The sequence below is a fragment of the Uranotaenia lowii genome, chromosome 2 (assembly GCF_029784155.1).
Source record: "Uranotaenia lowii strain MFRU-FL chromosome 2, ASM2978415v1, whole genome shotgun sequence".
Taxonomy (NCBI): Eukaryota; Metazoa; Arthropoda; class Insecta; order Diptera; family Culicidae; genus Uranotaenia; species Uranotaenia lowii.
The window spans coordinates 386,768,097-386,788,156 of NC_073692.1; the positions used below are offsets into that span (position 1 = coordinate 386,768,097).

The following is a 20,060-nucleotide window of genomic DNA, read 5'->3' on the forward strand; positions in this document are numbered from 1 at the left end:
TGTTTGTGTTTGGAGAAGCTAATCATATCTGTTTTTTGTTATTTGTTGTCAGTGAAATTCTAATTTGCGGAATAAGTTTGAATTTTTGTACTTCTAAACGAAAATTAAAAAACCTTGTTGTCGGGTTTTGCTGACTAGAGTTGGTCGATTTTGGATCGATTGTTTTCAATTCAGATTTTGAATTTTTTTGGATCGATTTTAAGCCTTAAAAAAATCAATTAGATCAGTTTATGAAAACGAAAAAATCTCTCTGATCTGTTGATATTATACTTCTTTACATGCAATACTTCGCGAGGCACCAGCAGTGATGTCAATTGAATTTATTGTTTTTAATGGCAAAAGACAAAACTCTGTAAGACAGCTAATAACTTGTTTGCCTAATATAGGCTTCCCAGATACTTTTAGAAAAAGCGGGACACAGCCGAAAAAAGCGGGACATTTAAGAAACTCTTAAAAAAGCTTAATTATATTGCCAAACTTATACGTATACCATCAGCCATCAAAGTTATTCATAGAAAGAACAAAAAGGTTTTTTTTTAAACGGATTGATTTTGCTCAATTTTTTGTAACATGACTAGTATTCACACGGTTTTTTGTCATAAGCGCGATTATTTTCCATGGTTATTGCAAATTAACAAGTTATTTGAAAGAAATATTTGAAGTCCGACATACTGCTATTCCGTTTTTTTAATGGAAAAAATAATAAACGCGTAATAAACTTTCGTATAATAACAAATATATTTCAAATCTATTTATGAAATTTGAAAACTCAATAAAACTTCCATCATTGTATACTTTTAACCATTGAGTCAAAAAAATGAGCAATTTAACTATAGACAAGATCTATATTCATTTGGAAGCAACTTAGAAAATGTTTTCTTCATACCAAAGTTCCAATGTAAAAAGAATTTGGACGAACGTGCTCCAAGGTGCTCCAAGAACGCATAGCTGATTCAGAATCTTACTGTAACTTTAGAAGTATTCAGTATTTTCTTATATAAGCTATGGAAAATGTAGCTTTTTTTTGAGAAAAAGGACGTATTTGAAAGGTTTTCTGTGTGGAATCAATTGCAATAAATTGAAATCAGAGGTTAAATTTGATTTTTTCTAGTGCAAGTCAGTCAACTTTGTAAAAGTTTTCTTAGAAAAAAGCGGGACATTCAACAAAAAAGCGGGACAAGTCCCGCCTTCCGCCTTCCGCCTTCCTCAACAGTTTCAAACTCAATGGCGAATTCACAAATGAAATCAAAATGCTTCAATATATCTTTTATTCTAGTTTAAGTAAAATAAGAATTTAGGATTCAGTAGAAAATAAGTGATGAAACTTAATTAAAATATATGATCTTAGATGTTTGGATCCAAAGATTTATATAACGGTCATAAGAAATCAAAATAAAATATTACGCCTTAGGTGCTTAGATTCAAAGATTCTTCTCCAAATTTTCAAATTCAAGTTTGAACGTTAAAGCCTATGAAACTAAAACAAAAAAAAATCTTCATTTTATTTAACAAGGAAAATTTATTTCTTCAAAGCAAAGTACCTCTGGAACTAGAATATTTCCCTAGATTCAGGATTTGTATTGCATGTAGGTTTGCTTGTTCATAAGCTTTCAAAGATTAATTTTATTCAAAGCTGATGGATTCAAAATATTCATTCTCCATATCACCGAGACTAGAGTTGATAGACAAAATCTGACAAATGATTTGTATTCAGGGTGCCATTTTTGAAAACATGGGCACAAAAATGATGATTCTTTGAGTATTCAAAACTCATCTCAATTATTTGCTTTTTTGAACAAATAACCCACAAGACGAAAATTGAAAAAAAACTTTTTGTTTACCTTTAATCTAATAATGAATAATTTCTCAAATGGATTTTTTTAAAGTAAGTTTGTAAATGTATCAAAGAATTTTTAATTATGTACATTATGAAAATGGATGTACTAGTCTTTAAGAATTTTCCAAAAGGGTTGAGGGAGATGTGCATTTAATGAGTCTATAAACTAAGCTTGCCAGATTGCCCGGTTTTATCCGGGTTTGCCAGGATATTTGATTCAAAATTTCGAGAAAGTCCGGTCCGGCCCGGTTGCCCGGATATCTTGAAAAAAGTCCGGATATTGCCCGGATTTTTTTCACAATTTTCACAAATAAACCAAAAAAAATCAATGTTTTTTAGTGAGTTTCAGCAAAATCGATTAACGGTATGGAAATTTTCAACGGTTGTTTCAAATAATTTCGCTGATTTACTTTTAAAAACCTTTAGATATTTAAGTGTTCAAAAAGTTGTTGGAAATCTGCAATTACATTAATAAAATATTAATTTCATTTTTTTTGCATTTTTTCTTTGCTTTTGTATATAATAACACCTAAATTTTGCCCGGTTTTTGCCTGGTTTTTGGAATTGAAAAATTGAAATCCATGCCCGGATTTTGCCAGGTTTTTTGAAAAAATGCCCGGAATTGCTAGGCCCGGATGGGAATGGAAAAAATTCTGGCAACCTTACTATAAACCATCTCCCCACATCCTTGAAAGTTTTTTCATATCGAATATGTTCTTATTTTTCTCTTTATTGACGGAAAAAGTTCAAAAAGTTCGTTTTTCGTAGAACAATTGTATATCAGGGCACACAAACTTTAGGAAGCTAAAACTTGAAGATATAATACCTAGTGTGATAGTTAATCTATCTCACGAAGAAAATGTGATCAAAAAATATCATCAAAGTAAAAAGTTAAGGAACTTCAATGGCGAAGTGATACCGTATTTTTTTTTTGCTTTCCAGTCAAAATGTCATTTAATATTATTGTGTTTTCGATCTTTGGTTGTTTTTGGACTATTTTGCTTGCTATTGGAGCACCATGCCCTGCACATTTTTACAGCCTTATGACCGACACATTGAAATTCTTATTTGAATATTTTTTCATACTCGATGTCTGGGGAGGTTTCTTGGTTTCTTGGTTTCTTAACTATATCTCTAAATCGGAATGTCTTACAAAAATCGAACGTTCTAGAAAAAAAATCCTAAATTGAATAAAACAAAAAACCTATTATCTCGAAAATGGTGCATTTTCGTTATAATTTTACCATGTTGAAAATATTTTAAAGTGATAAAAAAGATCTTTCAGTCACATTTTGTTAGATTTTTCAAACCAAATAAAAATCTAACAAAATGTGACTTAAAGATCTTTTTTATCACCTTAAAATATTTTCAACGTGGTAAAATTATAATAAAAATATTTATTCCAATGGTAAATGTCCCACTTTTTTCAACAAATTTTTCATATATAAAAATCAGTTTCCTGATTAAATTTGATTAAAATATTACATCCCAACTTCAAACATACAAATAAAATACTTACCTAATTTTTGATCACTAAATTCTATGCTATTTGCGATGAATTTTCTATGAAATTTTGCGATGCAAGTAAGATTTTTTGCATTTCATTGGAGTGCTTATAGGGTAGAATACCTAGCTTTCAACAGTTTTTGTCTAGATTTCAAAAATAATTATGTTTTATGATTTTTAAAATTTTATTTAAAAAACCAAATAAATTTATTACAATAAAATGAACATTCTTCCATATTTTTAGCAGTTTTCGTTGACCATAAGTGTGCAAATTCAGTTTTTAAAACATTTTTTTTTCTTAACCGTTGCTAAGATCTAGTTTTCGACAGCCAGTTTAAGTTTTCGACAAAATGGTTTAGTTTTTGACAGACATACACAAATTCAATAAATCTATCCATGAACTGCTTGAACATAATTTCTCTTTACAAATGTTTTTATTTATTTGCAGCATAATTGCTTTAACTCAAAGAAATGTGAAAAAATCATAATTAGGGAAGTAATTAAGCAATATTTTGACTGAACGACTTGATACAATCTATATTTGAAATTATTCTTTCCCTCAAAAAGACGGCAATTTTTTTTTTTTTGAACTTAGCCGACCGGATATCAGATTTCTAATATCGACCTAACTTCAGTATCTTGGAAGTAGATTGATCCAGAAGACTCAACTAGGAAACTTATCTTGTAAGAGCAAGTTCATTGATGTTGGGAAAATGTGGTAGAAATTTCGACACTTACGGCACATTTTGAAAATGCTGGAAAACGGCTGAAATAAAAACAGTGTTGTAAAAAAATACAACGCCCCAAGATCTTGAAAACATTTTTGCATGGAAAAATTTTCAAAATGTCAAAATTTCTACCACTTTTTCCCAACACCAGTGAACTTGCTCTAATGAAAAATATTGACGGGGAACCGATCAGATTTTTAAGAACCATCTATGTTTCATAGTCACATATTTGCTCATAGCAGTAGGACATGTTCATCAGGGTGCTAGCACAGCCTTATTCAGTTATAAAATCTAGATTAGATATAGGTATTAGTTTACCATTAGGGGTTTTATTTTTGAAAGTTCATCCTTAGGTTTGAAGTCGCAAGTTGTTTGTTCACCTCTGGAAGTAAAAAAAACTATGGAAACCATGGCAATATAAAATGCAACACTGATGTCGAACATCAGTGTTGCATTTTATATTGCCAGATTTTATATGATTTATATGATTAAAGATTTTATATGTTTTTCCAAGCTTATTTTCGAAAGCTAAATAAAATGGTTTAAATTATTTTTTTTTTTTTTGAAAATATGTAATTAATTTTCATGAGGCAGTTAATTTTGAATTTTATCTACACGCTGATTTCTTTTACATTGCTGTGTTTAATTAAAAAGTAAACTTTTTTCGTGTTAGAAAACTTTCTCTATTTAAGCTAAACTGTCGAATTTTACAAGCAGAATTCACATTTACTTTTGTTTGATTTAGAAATTTACACACGTGAAATAACTTCTTAGATTAGTGTTTAGGTTCAACAGATGGTAGGTTCCATACAATTTTTATACATAACTCGAGAACTTATCGAGCAAATGGAACCATATTTCGCATGGGAGGGTATTTGAATACGAGAAATTTTTGTATGATAAATTGAGGTCCCTTCATTCCTTCAGCGAGAACATATAAATTGGGAAAGGATGCTTCCATAAAAATTTCGCATAACTTGAAAATTATCGAGGAAATAAAACCAAATTTAACAACAAAGAGTTTTTGAGTACAAGAAATATTTCTATGAATATTAAGTACTAAATGGGACTCTCTAACATAGTTTTGCATAACTCAACTAATCGTCGAACCAAGTAAATGGAACCAAATTTTGCGAAGGATGGTATTTCAATACGAAAAATATTTCTATAATTATTTAAAACCATTCTTTTCTTGCAGGATTATAGGATTGACGATATAAGAAGTGGGGAGTAGGGCTTCCATACATATTTTTTGCATAACCCGAGAATTCATCCAACAGATGGAGACGAATGCCTCCTGTGGAATTAAAATCCCTTTGAAAAAATTCAAAAACAAATAAAATTTGACATGGGAAATTGTATTGATATATTTCTTTGGTTATTTGAGACACCACCCTTCTTCCAATAAACAAGAACATAGGAAGAGGGGAGGATGGCCCAATACAATTTTGTCAGTATAAGTTCTCAATTTATGTTGACAAAGCCAGCAAATGGAATCAAGTATGGCATGGAAAGGTATTTGAGTACGAGATATGTTTCATATAAATTATGATTTAGAGCTTAAAATTTATCAACCAATGTGGTTAAATTTGAAGTGAGAGGGGGTTTTTGGGTACGAAAAAAGGGTATAATTATTAGAAACCTCGACTTTATTCCAGTAGTGGAGGATTTGAACGACAGGAGGGCTTCCTTACCAGTTTTTTTTTTGACTAAATTGAGAACATATCAAGCAATGGGACCATATTTTATAGGATAGGATGTTTGAGACCCTCATTTTTCAGGGCGGAGTCGGAAAGAAAGAGGCAGGATTTATTCATATTTTACTTGACATAACTCGAAATCTCTTATCAATGAAATGGAGCCAAATGTGGCATGTGACATTTCCCAGATACTCAAGCAAGGGAGAGAGCATGGAGAATTTATATCAATTATTTGGAATTGGAAATTTGGAAACAAATTAAGATATCGAGTTTCAGAAAATTAGATCAATTGCAATTCGAGACTCCAGCTGAATCTCTTCTTCTAAAGCAGTTGCTTTTGATTTATGTTGTTATTTGATTTTTAATAATCTTCACGGAAAAATTTAAATTTGAATAATTTTTAGCAAATTTCATTCATTTTTGAAAGGTGTAGCAAAGCACACCGAGTCAGCTAGTAGGTAATATAAATTCAAATCCATTCTTCAAGAAATAAAAAAAAATAAGAGTCATTTGTCGAGCTCATGGCAGATATCAATCAATCAAACTTTATGGATCAAGATATTGTTTTTAAAGTTGTATGTAAAACTAGATGAAATTTAAAAAATATTTCCTTTGTTATAATGTTTTCCTAGTTTTTGTTTTTTTTGCTCAGCTAATAGGGAGAAAATCAAAAAAATATCTTTGTATATTTAAAAAGACAAAATCGCTTGTAATACTGATCGTTTTTTTCATCAAATAATTAATTTTTTAGTTTTAGTTGCCCAAAATTATTGAAAACCTTTAACTTTACTCGATGCTTAAGCAGGTTTTCTACTAACTGAGCTATACCTCAGTTTTCGATTTATAAATTTTTATATTCAAGCATTGAAGCACCATAAATTTACACCTAGAATTTCTACCACAATCATACAAAAGTATGTACATCAGGGCCGTAGGAAGAACCGGCTCATGGGGGAGTGGGGGTTTTGCTGAAAAATTTTTCCCAATAACCTTTTTGCTTAAACAATGCCTACACAAGTGAAAAATTGTATATGTACTTAGAGTAAATTATTCAGATTAAAGTTATTTTGCATTGAAAGTTGTTTATTTTTGAAAATAAGTCCTAGGAGAAGCCAATTTTGTTTATGAAGCTTTCAAAAATATGGGTACTTGTGATATAGCTCAGTTAATAAATCAGTTGCCTCCTGAGCTGATATCCGTGAGTTCGAGCCCAAGAGTAAACATCGATAACAGTTGTTTGCGGTTCAAAAAAAAAAGGTTTGCGGTTCAAATAAGGTTTTTCTAATACTCTTGTAAACTCGATTAAAATGTAAGACTTAGTTAGAACCTTTGATTTCGAAGAATCTGCAATATATGTAAATTTTGTAAATAAAATTTCCAGCTGCATTTTAACATAAAGATAAAAAACAAGTTCAAAAATTGTCATTTTATATTTAATATTTCATAATTTAAATCCTGTAATTAAAGTTTTCAAAATCAAAATTTAGTTTAAAAAAAACAAATTCTTTGGAATGAATTCAGATCTTATTTTTTATATGTGATTTTCACCAGGTTTGTGTTTCTAAGCTGACTTTAAAATTTTAATTTTGAATCAAGAATCATATTTATGAAACTCCGATCTCCTGCAATTTGAATCCCTGATGAAATTTTAACATCGATATTGATCATTAAACATAACTTTGCGCTTAATCTGAATACAAACCTTGAATTTCAGTTCCAAGTCTGAATTCTGCAAATTCCAAGCCTGAATTTAAATTTCGGATAAGAAATCCTATGAATTTGAAAACAAAAAGCAAAATTTGTATCAGAACCCTTGACCAGAAATCTTTTATTTGAATTTGAATTTATGGCTTTCAATATGATTTTTTTTTCAATTATTTATTCGTAATTGAACTTGAAAAATTTTAATAAAATTGTGAATGACGAAATTCTAGCATATTTTTAATTTCTGAACTCATGAAACTTTCTTATTATTCAACTCAGCACATAAATTTAGAATAAAAAATTCAGATCGAAATGTTAATAATGGTTTGAATTTCAAATATATTTTTTTTCATATTCCGAAATTCAGGCAATTTTATCCTGAAACCTTGCGAAATAAGGGCATATTGTTACAAGTTTTTCTTAAAAATTCGTCCAATATGCAGGTAAATTTCGGAATTATTCCTCTAAAATAAAGAGGAAAAACACACGGAATACTGTTTTTAATTTTTTCGAAACACATCAGGCGATTCAGAATCACTAAAAAATTGTGCTTCCAAAAAATCGTTTATGTTTTTTTGATAAAATTTGATTAAAAAATGATTTGGAGATAAGATACATGATTCTAAGGTCTCAATTGAAATTTTCGTTTGATTTTGCAAATAGAGTGAGAAAATCTGGTCCAAATCCGTACAATCTGGAAAGCTTAGTCTAACTTTTTTGGGATTCAATATATAGGACTCAATTCCTATCAACAAGTGAGAAATTTTTTGAAAAACTGTTGTAGATTTGTGGTCCTGGAATGAGATTTCGAGGTTTTGAAGTCAAGATTGTTACACTATTGTTACTCTTGAATCATTTACGTAATTCATCAAAATTTGATTAGAAAATTCAAATTTTATGTTTAGTACAAAATTTCACTTGGCATCTTCGGATCTTCATGGGGGGGGGGGGGGGTTTAACCCCCAAATCTCCTTGGCTTAAAATCTCTCGAAAAAAAAAAGGAAAAAAAACTCTCTGGAGTCACTTTTTAAATGTTATGGAATGGTAGCACAATATTCGTCATATATTGATAGTTTCAAAAATTATTCCATAAAACAAAACAAGTCCTAAAAAAAACTAAAAAAAAACACACATGCGAGGCAAACACTTTAAAATTTATTCAAGTTTGTTTGATAAAATCATACAGTATTAGTATTCCAGAGAACCTTTTCAAACTACAGGGTGACAAAAAAGTCCGGTCACACACGCAAATCTCAATATTTCAAAGAATAAGAAGAAAATCAGAATCTGGTTTTCATAGCTTTATTCAGTAACTCATAAAGATACTTCACAGACAGTATCTTGGAATAACACCACCTTTCTCTGATCTAACTAGCTTCAGACGTCTCGGAAAGTCGTCGCAGGCGGCGCGCACGTGCTCCATCGGCATCTCGTCCCAGATTTCCCTGATAACTCGCTCGAACTGCTCCAAATTTGTTAATTTAAAGTCGTTCAGTTTCGACATCATATATCCCCACACGAAATAATCCAGTGGATTCAGATCCGGAGACGACGGAGGCCATTCATTCTTTGGAATGAAATCTGTCAAATTTTCCTCACACCACGCCTGAACAACCTTTGCGGTGTGGGATGGGGCACCATCTTGCTGGAAGCAGTAGTAATCGTCTGCAAACAATAGTTCAGCTTGAGGCAGAACATTTTTCTTCAAAACCGTGTCCAAGTAGTACGCTGCGTTGATTTTGACCCCTTTATCGATAAAAATAAGAGGCAGTTTACCTCTCTTGCAAATGGCTCCCCAAACCATCACTGACGTCTTATTTTGGAACCGGGAAACGTTCAGCTTGTCCGCAGGAGCTTGCTGGAGGCTCACACTCCAAACTCGATCATTTTGACGATTGACTGTTTGCTCCAAAACGAACAGTTTCTCGTCCGAAAACATGATCTCGTCATCTGCGCGCCAACCGAGCAATTCCCGCGACCGTTGGTACCTCTTGTCCATTGTAGCTTTGGTAACCCCATGAACACCCTGTTTTTTGTACGGTGTACGTTTTAATTCCTAGCGCAGAAGCAGGCGGATTGATTCTCGGTTCATTTTGAGGTTCCTGGCCAGCTTCCGTGCAGATTGGGCGGGATTCCGTCTAATCCGGTCTCGAATAATCTTTACCAGCCTTGGAGTTCTCACAGACCTTGGTCGTCCAGATCGTGCCTTGTCCTCGGTGCCTCCGGTCTCTAGGTACCGATTTATGGTTCGGTACACGAATTTCCGGTTGATTCCGAGCGGTTTTAGATGTTTGAATATGTGTCCGGGTTTGAACCCTTTCACATATTCAGCGATAACAGCTGCTCTAAATTCTGCCATAGCTCACAACTCAATGTAAACAAACTGCACAGAAACGAAACTCTGCCACTTTGGGCAGCGAAGTTAGCCCTTTCATTTGGCATATAGATGGCACCAGAGAGATGCAACCAAGGTTGCCGAAATCACAGAAAAATCTGTATTTTCACAGAATTTTGAGTAAATTTTCATCACAGAATCTGTGTCACAGAACACAGAATTTTGAAATTTTCACAGATTTCACAGAATTTTTGAATTTTCAATGAATTTCCGAAATTATAATTTTTTTTTGGACAATATCAAATGTAGATTTATTACTTGAAATTAGAAATGTATGATAAATTTGGAGATGGTAATTGATTTTGCCCAACTAAAATGTGAAAAAGACCCAATTTATTATGAATTTTCTATGAAATTCAATGAAATAGCATCACAGAATTCCATCACAGAATTTTTGGGAAAAATCACAGAAAGTCAGAATTTTTTTTCTCAAAAACACAGAATTTTTTTCGGCAACCTTGGATGCAACGTGTAGGCTACAGGCGACCCCAAAAAAGTGTGACAGGACTTTTTTGTCACCCTGTATGAGCAAATAATTACAAACACTCAGTTTATTGATAATTATCTTTTGACTAAACTTAATGCTGGAAATTAAGCATATCAATCATTATGAAAAATGTTCAGAGATACTTTCGTTTTTTTTCTTTCCAACGATAACTTTATTCAAAACATTTGAAGGGCTGAAGTTCAATGAAGTACAATGAAAAATACCTACTATATTTAATTCTGAAATACATGCCCCTCTACGCTTTCGGCATCTGAATGACTAACATGAGTGGAATGATAACTGGTATTCGAGTTTTATTACATTTAACGAATCCTTATTGTTATTTAATATCATAACATTTTTTCAAAAAAGCAATGAAAATACCACTTTTTATTCCACTTTCTTAGCAATTTAAACCGCAGCGTGTTCATCCCCACACTTCCCAATCGCACGAGGCTCTGATATTTACTGTAGGGATATCGTTGCAGGAAATGAATAAGTGCTAACTATGCTACGGATAGTTAAACCTGACCGGCAAACTTCCGCCACGTGTGATCCAACCACTGAGAGTGTTTCCCGGTCCCTTCATGCTTGAAAAAGGGTTGAGATGGATCAGCTCTCTCGCTTTTCCATCCGTTGAACAAACTTTCTGAATGGGGCTACTGCTGCTGTAAGCGTGTTTGCTTTTACCACAGACCACGGGTTACTGAAACCCATCCACCCACCCAAACACCGACTGGCCACATCAATGAGCAGGGCTTCATCGTTTTTTTCCCTCTTTTTATTCTCGCATCAGCGAAGTGCTTTTCCATCAGGATTGATAATTCGTTTTTGCCACACGACTTATACACCTGGATAAGCCGATAAACATTTATTGGCCTGTGGTGGAACTGCGGTTGGTTCCCGACGAAATTTGCGAATGATTCGGATGATCGTGATTCCACCAAACCATTCAATGGGCCGGAAAATAAGTTGACAATAAGGATTGGTTGCGTGAGAAATGTCCGGCATTGTCAGTGGGTGTTTACCGCCCTTCTCCAAAAAAAAAGATGAAGCATTCGAATTTTTTTCTAATTTTTATTTCCTTTCTTCGGTTCCGTTTGAATGCTGCATACAACTGCATTTGAGATAAAAGGGTATGAATTGATTATTCATTGTTCAAACTAGTGTAATATTTCAAAACACAACTCCACTATGAACTCACGAGGACTATAAGTATCGGTATTACAGTCTTTTTGTTTGAAAAAAGAAGACACATTACAGGAACTTTGTCGTCCAAAACACACACAAAAAACACTGAAGGCCATCGGAAGAGTTAGTTTGTTCGCAAACAACTCTGGCAGCAAAACCATTTTTTCACAACACAAAAGCTATAGAAAAAGAAGGAAACAGAAACACCGGAAGGCGTCAAACGAGCTGCTGGGACTATAAAAGTTGAATTAAATATTTACTTTCCACATTTGGCCACTCCTCTCTCTTTAATTACTCTTGTTGTTGGGAGCACTCTTGAATTTTGGCACAAGTTGATTGTAGGTGTCCTTGTATCTCGGTCGGTTTTTTATGAAGAAGTGAGTTGGCAAACTTGATGTTATCTTGAATGCTTGAAATAGATGTAAGATGTTCAAATTATTGTAAAAGGACCAATTATAATATTCATCATTTAGCATGAAAAAAACCACAAATAAATGTCAAAAATGTTCCTCCTTATCAGTGGTAAATCGGACAGCTGATTTATTGGAGCACGATTTTAGAAATTAAAGTGAATAAATCAAGTTGTTTAACTGTTTAAGCAATACTACCTATTTTTCCCAACATAAAAGAAAATTAATGAAAATCTCGGGAACTTGGTGAAAGCATAAAGGGCCAAAAAATAGAGCACTTTTGACTTTGATGTTCCATTTTTAGACCTGATATCACCAAAACTTTGTTTCAAAACCAACGAATCAACAGAGGTGCGAATTTCTAATTGAGGCATAGTTTTTGTTATTAAAACAAAGTTATTTATTCAAAAAACATACAAATTAGTTACAAAGGTTTACATTTTTTCTAAAAAGGTTCCTTCAATACAATCCTATGAATCCATTTATATTCGTTCAGGCTTTTTTTTAATGTATAAATTTCCTACTCTTCCTATATTAAAACTCATTCCTTTAGACATCAACCATAGCACAGTTTTTGACATTGGTTTTTTGGCTGTATTCTCCACGAAAGAATATCTTCAAGAGGTTGTACAGATAGATATTTTGAATTTGTCTTCAAGGACTTTTTCTATCCACTATCATACAGGCTTTGCATTTGTGTATTGTTTGATGCGATGTAGATTCGTATCCGGCTCTGAACAATTTTTGGAATGATCTTCAATGAAATACCAAAATAAGGCTCTAACATTTGTCAATGAAAAGTTGTTTTTCAAAAATATCGCTTCTTCAATCTAAGCTCTCTCATTTCACGGTAAAATTTCAAATGATCTTAGGTTTAAGAAGTAAACCTCACCCAAATTTTCATTTCCACTGGTTTCATAAAGAATATTGCGGATAAACAAAGCTTTAGCTTTACTCTCAGGATCTATAAGATTTAGTTCACCTTCTTCAGGTCTCTTTTTTTCTAAAAATTTTAAATTTCTCAAAAATTGAAAACGTAAGATCTTACAAAAAGGGGAGGGCTATTTCTTACAAGGAAGGGAGACGGGGTCTGAAAATCATGCTTACGAAATAAGTGAACGGCCCTAAGCGTATATTGTATTCGGGATCTAAAATTGCATTTGGAAATTACAATTCTTTTTTTGGACTATTCACGCTAGAACGAAACAGATAGTTAGATCGAACTTCTGAGATAGGTACCTAATTCCAAATCTTATGCAGCTTCTAAAGATTTCCAACAGTTTGAAAATGCTTGGTCATTCAAGCGTTTTGAAAAACTTAAAAGTTTTATTTGGCTTAGCAAATATTTTATGACATTCAAAAGTAGGATTCATCTACAACATTTAAAAAAAATCAATTGAATTAAGACTCTCGTCAATGTAACAAAACTATTATTAGAAGGGCTTAAGAAAGATTGTATGTATTATGAAATGTTTAAGCATAGCATAAACTAATAAAAAACTAAAACCAGGATATTTACAAAGGCTTTGAATCATTGAGAAAGGCTTAAAACTTTTACAATCCATTTTCTTTTTGCAAAAATTTACAAATATCTTTTGATATGTATTGAATTAGATTCGAGTGCAACCTGATTTTTTAATTTTGGTAAAATTTGGGCCTGAGAGAATTGGGTTTGAATTTCAAGAAGGAATCGAGTAATTTTGTATGAAAACATGAGACATGCGAGAAACATGAGAGAATAAATTTTTGTACATTAAATCATCCAGAAAATTCAATAAGCTTGAAATGAAGTTTGTCTTTGATTTTTGGTTTTGTCTATTCTTAAGCTTCATTTTTTGCTAGCATGACAAGCAGCTAAACATTTCATGAAAAATGTTATAACCATTGCCAGTTATTATCAAACCAAATAAAAAAAAACAGAATCCATTGAAAAGTGTTCAAAAATTGCAGACTGTGCTTGCTGGAGCTTTTAATAATTTCATGAAATATTTTTGCAAAAGTTATACAAATCAATAAATTCATTGGCTATGCAATGGGCTTGTGATATAGCTCAGTTGGCTAGTCTGCTAGGCCTCCTGAGCCGATGTCCGCGAGTTCGAGCCCAAGAGTAAACATCGAACACAGTTGTACCGGATAGTTTTTCAATAACGATCCGGCAACTGCAACGTTGATAAAGTCGCGAATGCCATAAAGATGGTAAAACGACTATAATCGAAACAAAAAAAAAATTGGCTATGCAATGCAGTTTTTTGAGATTATTTACTCTCATCCTACGATTTAACAGCTTTCAAATAGCAGTCAAAAACGCAAAAATTCAAAAAATTAAATTTTTAAAATTTTGTTTTTGTATAACATTAAATGTCTTTTCTGAGCTAATAGTTAGGTCTGTGGTTTGTTCACATGAAATGTATTGAAAGAATCATGGAACTTTTATAATCCACAGTTATATTTTTTTTAACTTTCAGTATATCTCTAGTGATGACTTTTGAATGAAAATTTTTGCTTTCCCATACAAATATCCATATCTACAAAATTAAAACTCGTTGCGATTATTCAGGACTGGACGGATCGCTTCCATAAATTTCATTGCTTTTTACTTGCAGTAAAAACAACCCAATAATGATATGGGCTTGCAGTGGTCTTCTTAACACGTTCATTGTTGACACGTTCGAGTAACAATATCTTCTCTAAAAATCTCCTGTTCCTGAAAGTGGCTCCAGAGATCAAATAGAAACTTCCGTTAAGGGCTAAATTTTTGCTTTGGTTTGAAAAATTAAGATAACTATTTTGATTTCTGGCTAGATGTTTCATAATGTTTGTTATTAAACGTTTGCAACAATAGAACATTTATAGACTTTCCAAGGGTGGGAGAGCCAATTAGAAACAATATTTCTCTTCAACCCAATTTTCCACCGTAAGCTGACAGCATAGATAGTTTTGAAACACAAATCAAATTTAAAGTAGTCTTAAAAATTTCTGCATCCAAAATAATCGAAATATATTGAAAAAGTGATCAATATTACCCCGGATTACGGTACTGTGTTTTGATGGTGGGAAAGTATGCAAACGCTGTCATAAATGTCCACAAAATTCAAATCAAGCATTGGAGTGAAGCAAATGATCGGCGAGTAGGGTTAAGGGTCATCAGGAAAGTCAAGTCTAATACCAGGTTTTTTTATTTTAAACAAGCGAAAAACTAAGTGTGGATCGCTGAAATGTCCAACAATTTTTACCCAACAATACCTGTATCTGAACTTTACTTTTACCATGGTTGAATTAAAAGGAATCTTTCGATTGCTTTTATTCAGTACACAGTACACATATTAGACCGCATAGGGCTTGTGATATAGCTCAGTTGGCAAGTCTGTTGTCTCCTGAGTCGATGTTCGCGAGTTCGAGCCCAAGAGTAAACATCGAACACAGTTGTACCGGATAAGTTTTTCAATAACAATCCGCCAACTGCAACGTTAATAAAGTCGCGAATGCCATAAAAATGGTAAAACGAATATAATCGAAACAAAAAAAAAAAAAAATTTAGACCGCAAGACTTCCTCATTAAAAAACATTCTCAAAAAAGACAGTACAACACCAGTTCTAGTAAAGTAAATATATTAGCGAATCGCTAATAGCGATGCAATACTCAACAAAAATATTAAAATGCTAAGCCGATCCCACAGAAGCATGATTTTTCATTTTTTTTTCTGTTTCGACTTTAAATAATGTGAAACATAATGTATGCATCTGAATATTGTCTATTAAAAAATCAGCTACGTTACAAGGTTTTCAAAACTATAACTTTTGTACAGATTGCTTAAACAAACCAGAGTAATTTATTCAAGAGTATCAAGCAGAATAACAAGCGCCCAAATTTTTCCTCTACCTAATTTTTTTTCGGCTTTTCATCATACTTTTCATTTAAATTTCAAATTATTCTTCGTCTTCTTCTTCTTCTTGTTTCACCAACATACTCAAAACATGTAAGCATCCTGGAAAAGGCTTGCGTCCCTCATTTTCCTTTTCAACGTAATCTCTGTTACATTTCACATTCATTGCAGAGATTACTGCGGCCAGACCAATCATGTGGTAAATACCGCCAAAGATACCGGAACTAGGCAAACAATAAAACGTGAAGTTCCCTGCTAAACGCTTCATATAGGTATTTTGTAAAAAAATATGATGTCAAATCTATAACTATTAAGAGATCTCACTAAAAAAGTTGGCATCGAGAGGATACATTTCATACTGATTCGGAACCGTTTTTCTTTAGTTGGCAGGAGCAGGGCTGATGATGTTTAGATACTGGGACCTATTGCAACCGGAACTTCTGAAGCCGTTTTGCCGCTTCTTACATCTTTCCTGTGTATGAAATGTCCACGGGATTTTCCCATTTGATACAGCGCACTTCATAATTAGTTCACAATATTTACATTCACGGTTATAATCAGCTGGCTTCGGTCCTTCGGTATAGGTTTAATTGTGTTTATACTATTGTTTTACTTCAGGTAAAACACTTTTTTACGGAGCGAAAACTGTGACGTCCTTGTAAGGCAACGCCTACTTGGACTCCTGCCTTTTTATAATTTCAAATTATTCGAAAATAAATTTATTCAAAATGGGTTTATTAAATTAAACACCTGTTTGAAAGTTTTCGACTAAATTTACTTTAGAACCAATATTGTATGTTGTTTACGGTTTAGGTACTTTTATTGATTTTATGCTGACCAGTTTTGAAAATCCTTTTGGTAGACGACTCCTCACGCTGCGCGTTCGGACATATTATCCTTCTCGCTGTCACGCTGGGAAAAAAATCTTGAAACGTGTGTTTTCCGGCTATTGAAATTCTGAGGATTTTTCATTCTGAGCTAACGTTATTAGAGAAATGGAGTACACTAAGGTTTTTTTTACGCGGTATGAATTCCGTCTTTAACGTATAGGACTTGGAATATTTTCGCTCAAAAAACGTATTGATTCGCGAAAGCCGTGTAGAAGAATCATATCCATGGCAAAAAACAGCGTTAAAAGAAGTCGTGGTAGTAAAACTGAGCAAAATCTAACCGTGTAAAAAAAACCTTTGTGTACAACCCAAAAATCTGGAACAGATGAGGTTTAAGCAACAACAAGCTCAAAAATGTCAAAAATGACTGAAAATTTTTGAAGCAGCTCAACACATTTATTGTACTTTTATCTTACAACACCTTTTAGGGAAAATGTTTTTCAAGCTTTTTACCTTATTTGAATCAAAATAAATGTTTTTTGAACATCTTTCATTCTTAAGAGATTTTGGACGAAATACGAGATATCTCGTTTTTGCCTTGACGCATAAGCGCTACATTGAGACATAACTCAAATGTCATAAACTTTATGAAGAAACATTATCCTACCAAATCGTGTACAATACTTTTAATAACTCAAAGATATTTAATTTGTAGAATTTGATTCAGTGGTTTCTGAGATAGAGAATGCCAAATTTTGTTGTTTTCTGGATTAGATTTCCTCGCAGTCCTTGATGTATAAAGAAGAGAGGCTCCAGAGATCTAATATTTAGAATCTTCCTTTCTTGGCTATACTATCGCCTTTGTTGAAAAAACAAGGCTTACTTATACTCTTATCCTTGATTTTGATAAGATACTCCAACAAATATGTTATTTCTTGCTTGCAACAACGAAGCATTCAAATAATATTAGAGGGTGGCTCCAGAGTGCTAAACGAAACTTTTTGTCCGTTTTGAAATAAAATTATTATTTGAGTAATGAATGGTTTATTGTACTGAACAGACTTCAAAGAGGCAATGTTTTTTGTTTATAAAATGTTCCCACAAGTAGGTATGTTAAAGAGACTTAATGGAAACTTACATTATGGACTAAACTTTTATCCTTACCAAAAATCATTCAACATACTTTAATACTCATGTTAAAGTTAATGTGCATACAATTTTTTGTTGTTAAACACTTGCAAAAACTTTGAATTTAAGAGATATCGCAAAGGTGGCTCCAGAGAGTATGGCCTTAAAATTTCAAAAAAGTATAAGTGCACGAAAGCTTTTTTCAAGAGAGAACTTGTGTTGCAGTTTTCGTGAGCTATGATTTATATATGAGGCCTTCAGGAGCAGAGGGATATAAGTGCAGAAATATTCGATTTCAAGTTAGTAATTCTAGACTCCTTTGGATCCAAGGGCCTCATATACTATTATTAAATAATAAATGCCATATAATAGCTGAGTTTTTTTTTACTAAGAAGCGTTTTTTTACAAATCTCATAATATTTTTTTCCCCGTTTCAGGTTCCGGCAAAAAAAATTTAGAGATGTATTCCATTCGCGCAATCATCGCATATAAACTTATGAGAAAAAATGGCATACATCAAAGAAAGCTAATAAATGGCTAATAAAGGCACAGAGATTAACAGAAGGTCTTCTACCAGAAACACACTCACATAAAGCCAGGCTAAGAAACCAGACCCGATTACAAACGTGGCCAAAATCCAGAAGACATCGGGAACATTTGTTCCGAACGTGAAAAACGACCCTTGTCATCGAGACACTTTTCCGGCGAGCAAAAACTATGACCCTCGGGCGATGGCACAGCATTTCCGCCTCCTCGATTGGCGCTGCTGGCCGTTCTCCGATGGCTTCACCGATTGGCAGCAGCCGCAGCTTAATGAAAGCAAATTTATTCATTGCCATCTACCGAATCATCTTCAGTTCCTTTAGCAGCGCTGTGTTCGGAATCGGGACGTCGTTCCTCTGGGTGGCTGCCCCTCCCGGTGGACCCGGATCTTCCACGGTGGAGTGCGCCATTCTTCGGCTGACCCAAAGCAACAATCACGGGAACATTTCCGAGCTATTGGATAACCTATTGCGGGGATACGACAACAGCATACGGCCGGATTTTGGAGGTTAGTTTTGGGAAATTTGAACCGTTTGATCTTTGATACTGAGATTCATTTTTCGATGAATAATGAGTTTCTTGAACAAGGCTCCTTATTTGTCTTAGATATGTCAATTTTTAATTAAAAAATGACATCGAAAAATCAAAATCTCACTGCTAACACAATTTAACTTTCAATTTCAAATTCAGGGCCTCCAGCCATAATCGAGGTGGACATCATGGTGCGAAGTATGGGACCCATATCTGAAGTGGACATGGTAAGTGTCAAACTCCTCCTTCTCCTCCCACTTACAATCTTCCATCATCCATCCACACAAAACCGATTTGTTCGGCACAAATCAATTACAGACTGTGAACAAGTTAATAACCACACTATTTGCCACCGGAGGGCAAACTTCGTAGCCACATGTAACCCCCCGCAGAGTTGTGGGAATGTTCTCGATGATTCTCAACGGGAAAGTGGGGGTGGCTAGGGACTCGATTTTCAATAAACTGATATTTTGCTACTCAAAGTCAATTCCACAAACCAAAGTGGCCAAAACAGGCCATCCGGAATTGGTAAGGATTTCAGCCGGAACAATAGGGCTGACTGGCACTGAAGTTTGTGGGAAAGCTGACGATGATGATGATGAGGAAGGTTAAAAGTTTATGTTGCCGACAACACCGGACGAGCGTTTTTTTCTGTTTGGATGTGTCAGTCAAAGTTGGTTTCCCCTTGAATGGGCCCAATTCATTCTTCGGGTTTGCAAAATGTACGAAAAAACGAGAGGGGGCAATTTTCGTTTACCACCGTCTCCAAGTATCGGTTTTATTACAGTTTCTTGTCCTCGGGCAATCCTCTGGAGTTTTTTCTGCAGAAAAAAACAATCTTCGGACAGAGCGTCATGATTAAATCAGAGGTGTTTGTAACATTGAAATATTTGTTACTCAAATTAGATTGAATTAAAAAAAACTTCAATAGTCATTATCTATTTATTTTTTCTTTTGAAGGTTTTTAAACTGCCTCAATCAATCATATTTCGATCACTAAATATCAAATTATTTACCTATAGTTTCATTTTCATTTTTGTCATTTTTTAAGTGTAATTTTTTTCATTTTTACAATTTATTTTTTATTATTTCAATTCTTTATTTGTTTTCCTTTTGGAGATTTTTGTATTTTATTTTACCAGCTCAGTGTAATTTATCATTGAATTGAAATTTTATTTCATTTTTT

General features: G+C 33.4%; 1 protein-coding gene across 2 annotated transcripts in view; it reads left to right on the forward strand.

Moving 5' to 3' along the window:
- LOC129744601 (gamma-aminobutyric acid receptor alpha-like) overlaps positions 1-20,060 on the forward strand; it is a 214,538-nt gene that overhangs the window by 96,287 nt on the left and 98,191 nt on the right. For both annotated transcript variants that reach the window (XM_055737216.1, XM_055737217.1), the window contains exons 3-4: positions 18,238-18,851; positions 19,034-19,101. In XM_055737216.1, the coding sequence (XP_055593191.1) occupies positions 18,518-18,851; positions 19,034-19,101 (402 nt within the window). In that variant the 5' untranslated portion in view covers positions 18,238-18,517. The remainder of the gene's footprint in view (positions 1-18,237; positions 18,852-19,033; positions 19,102-20,060) is intronic.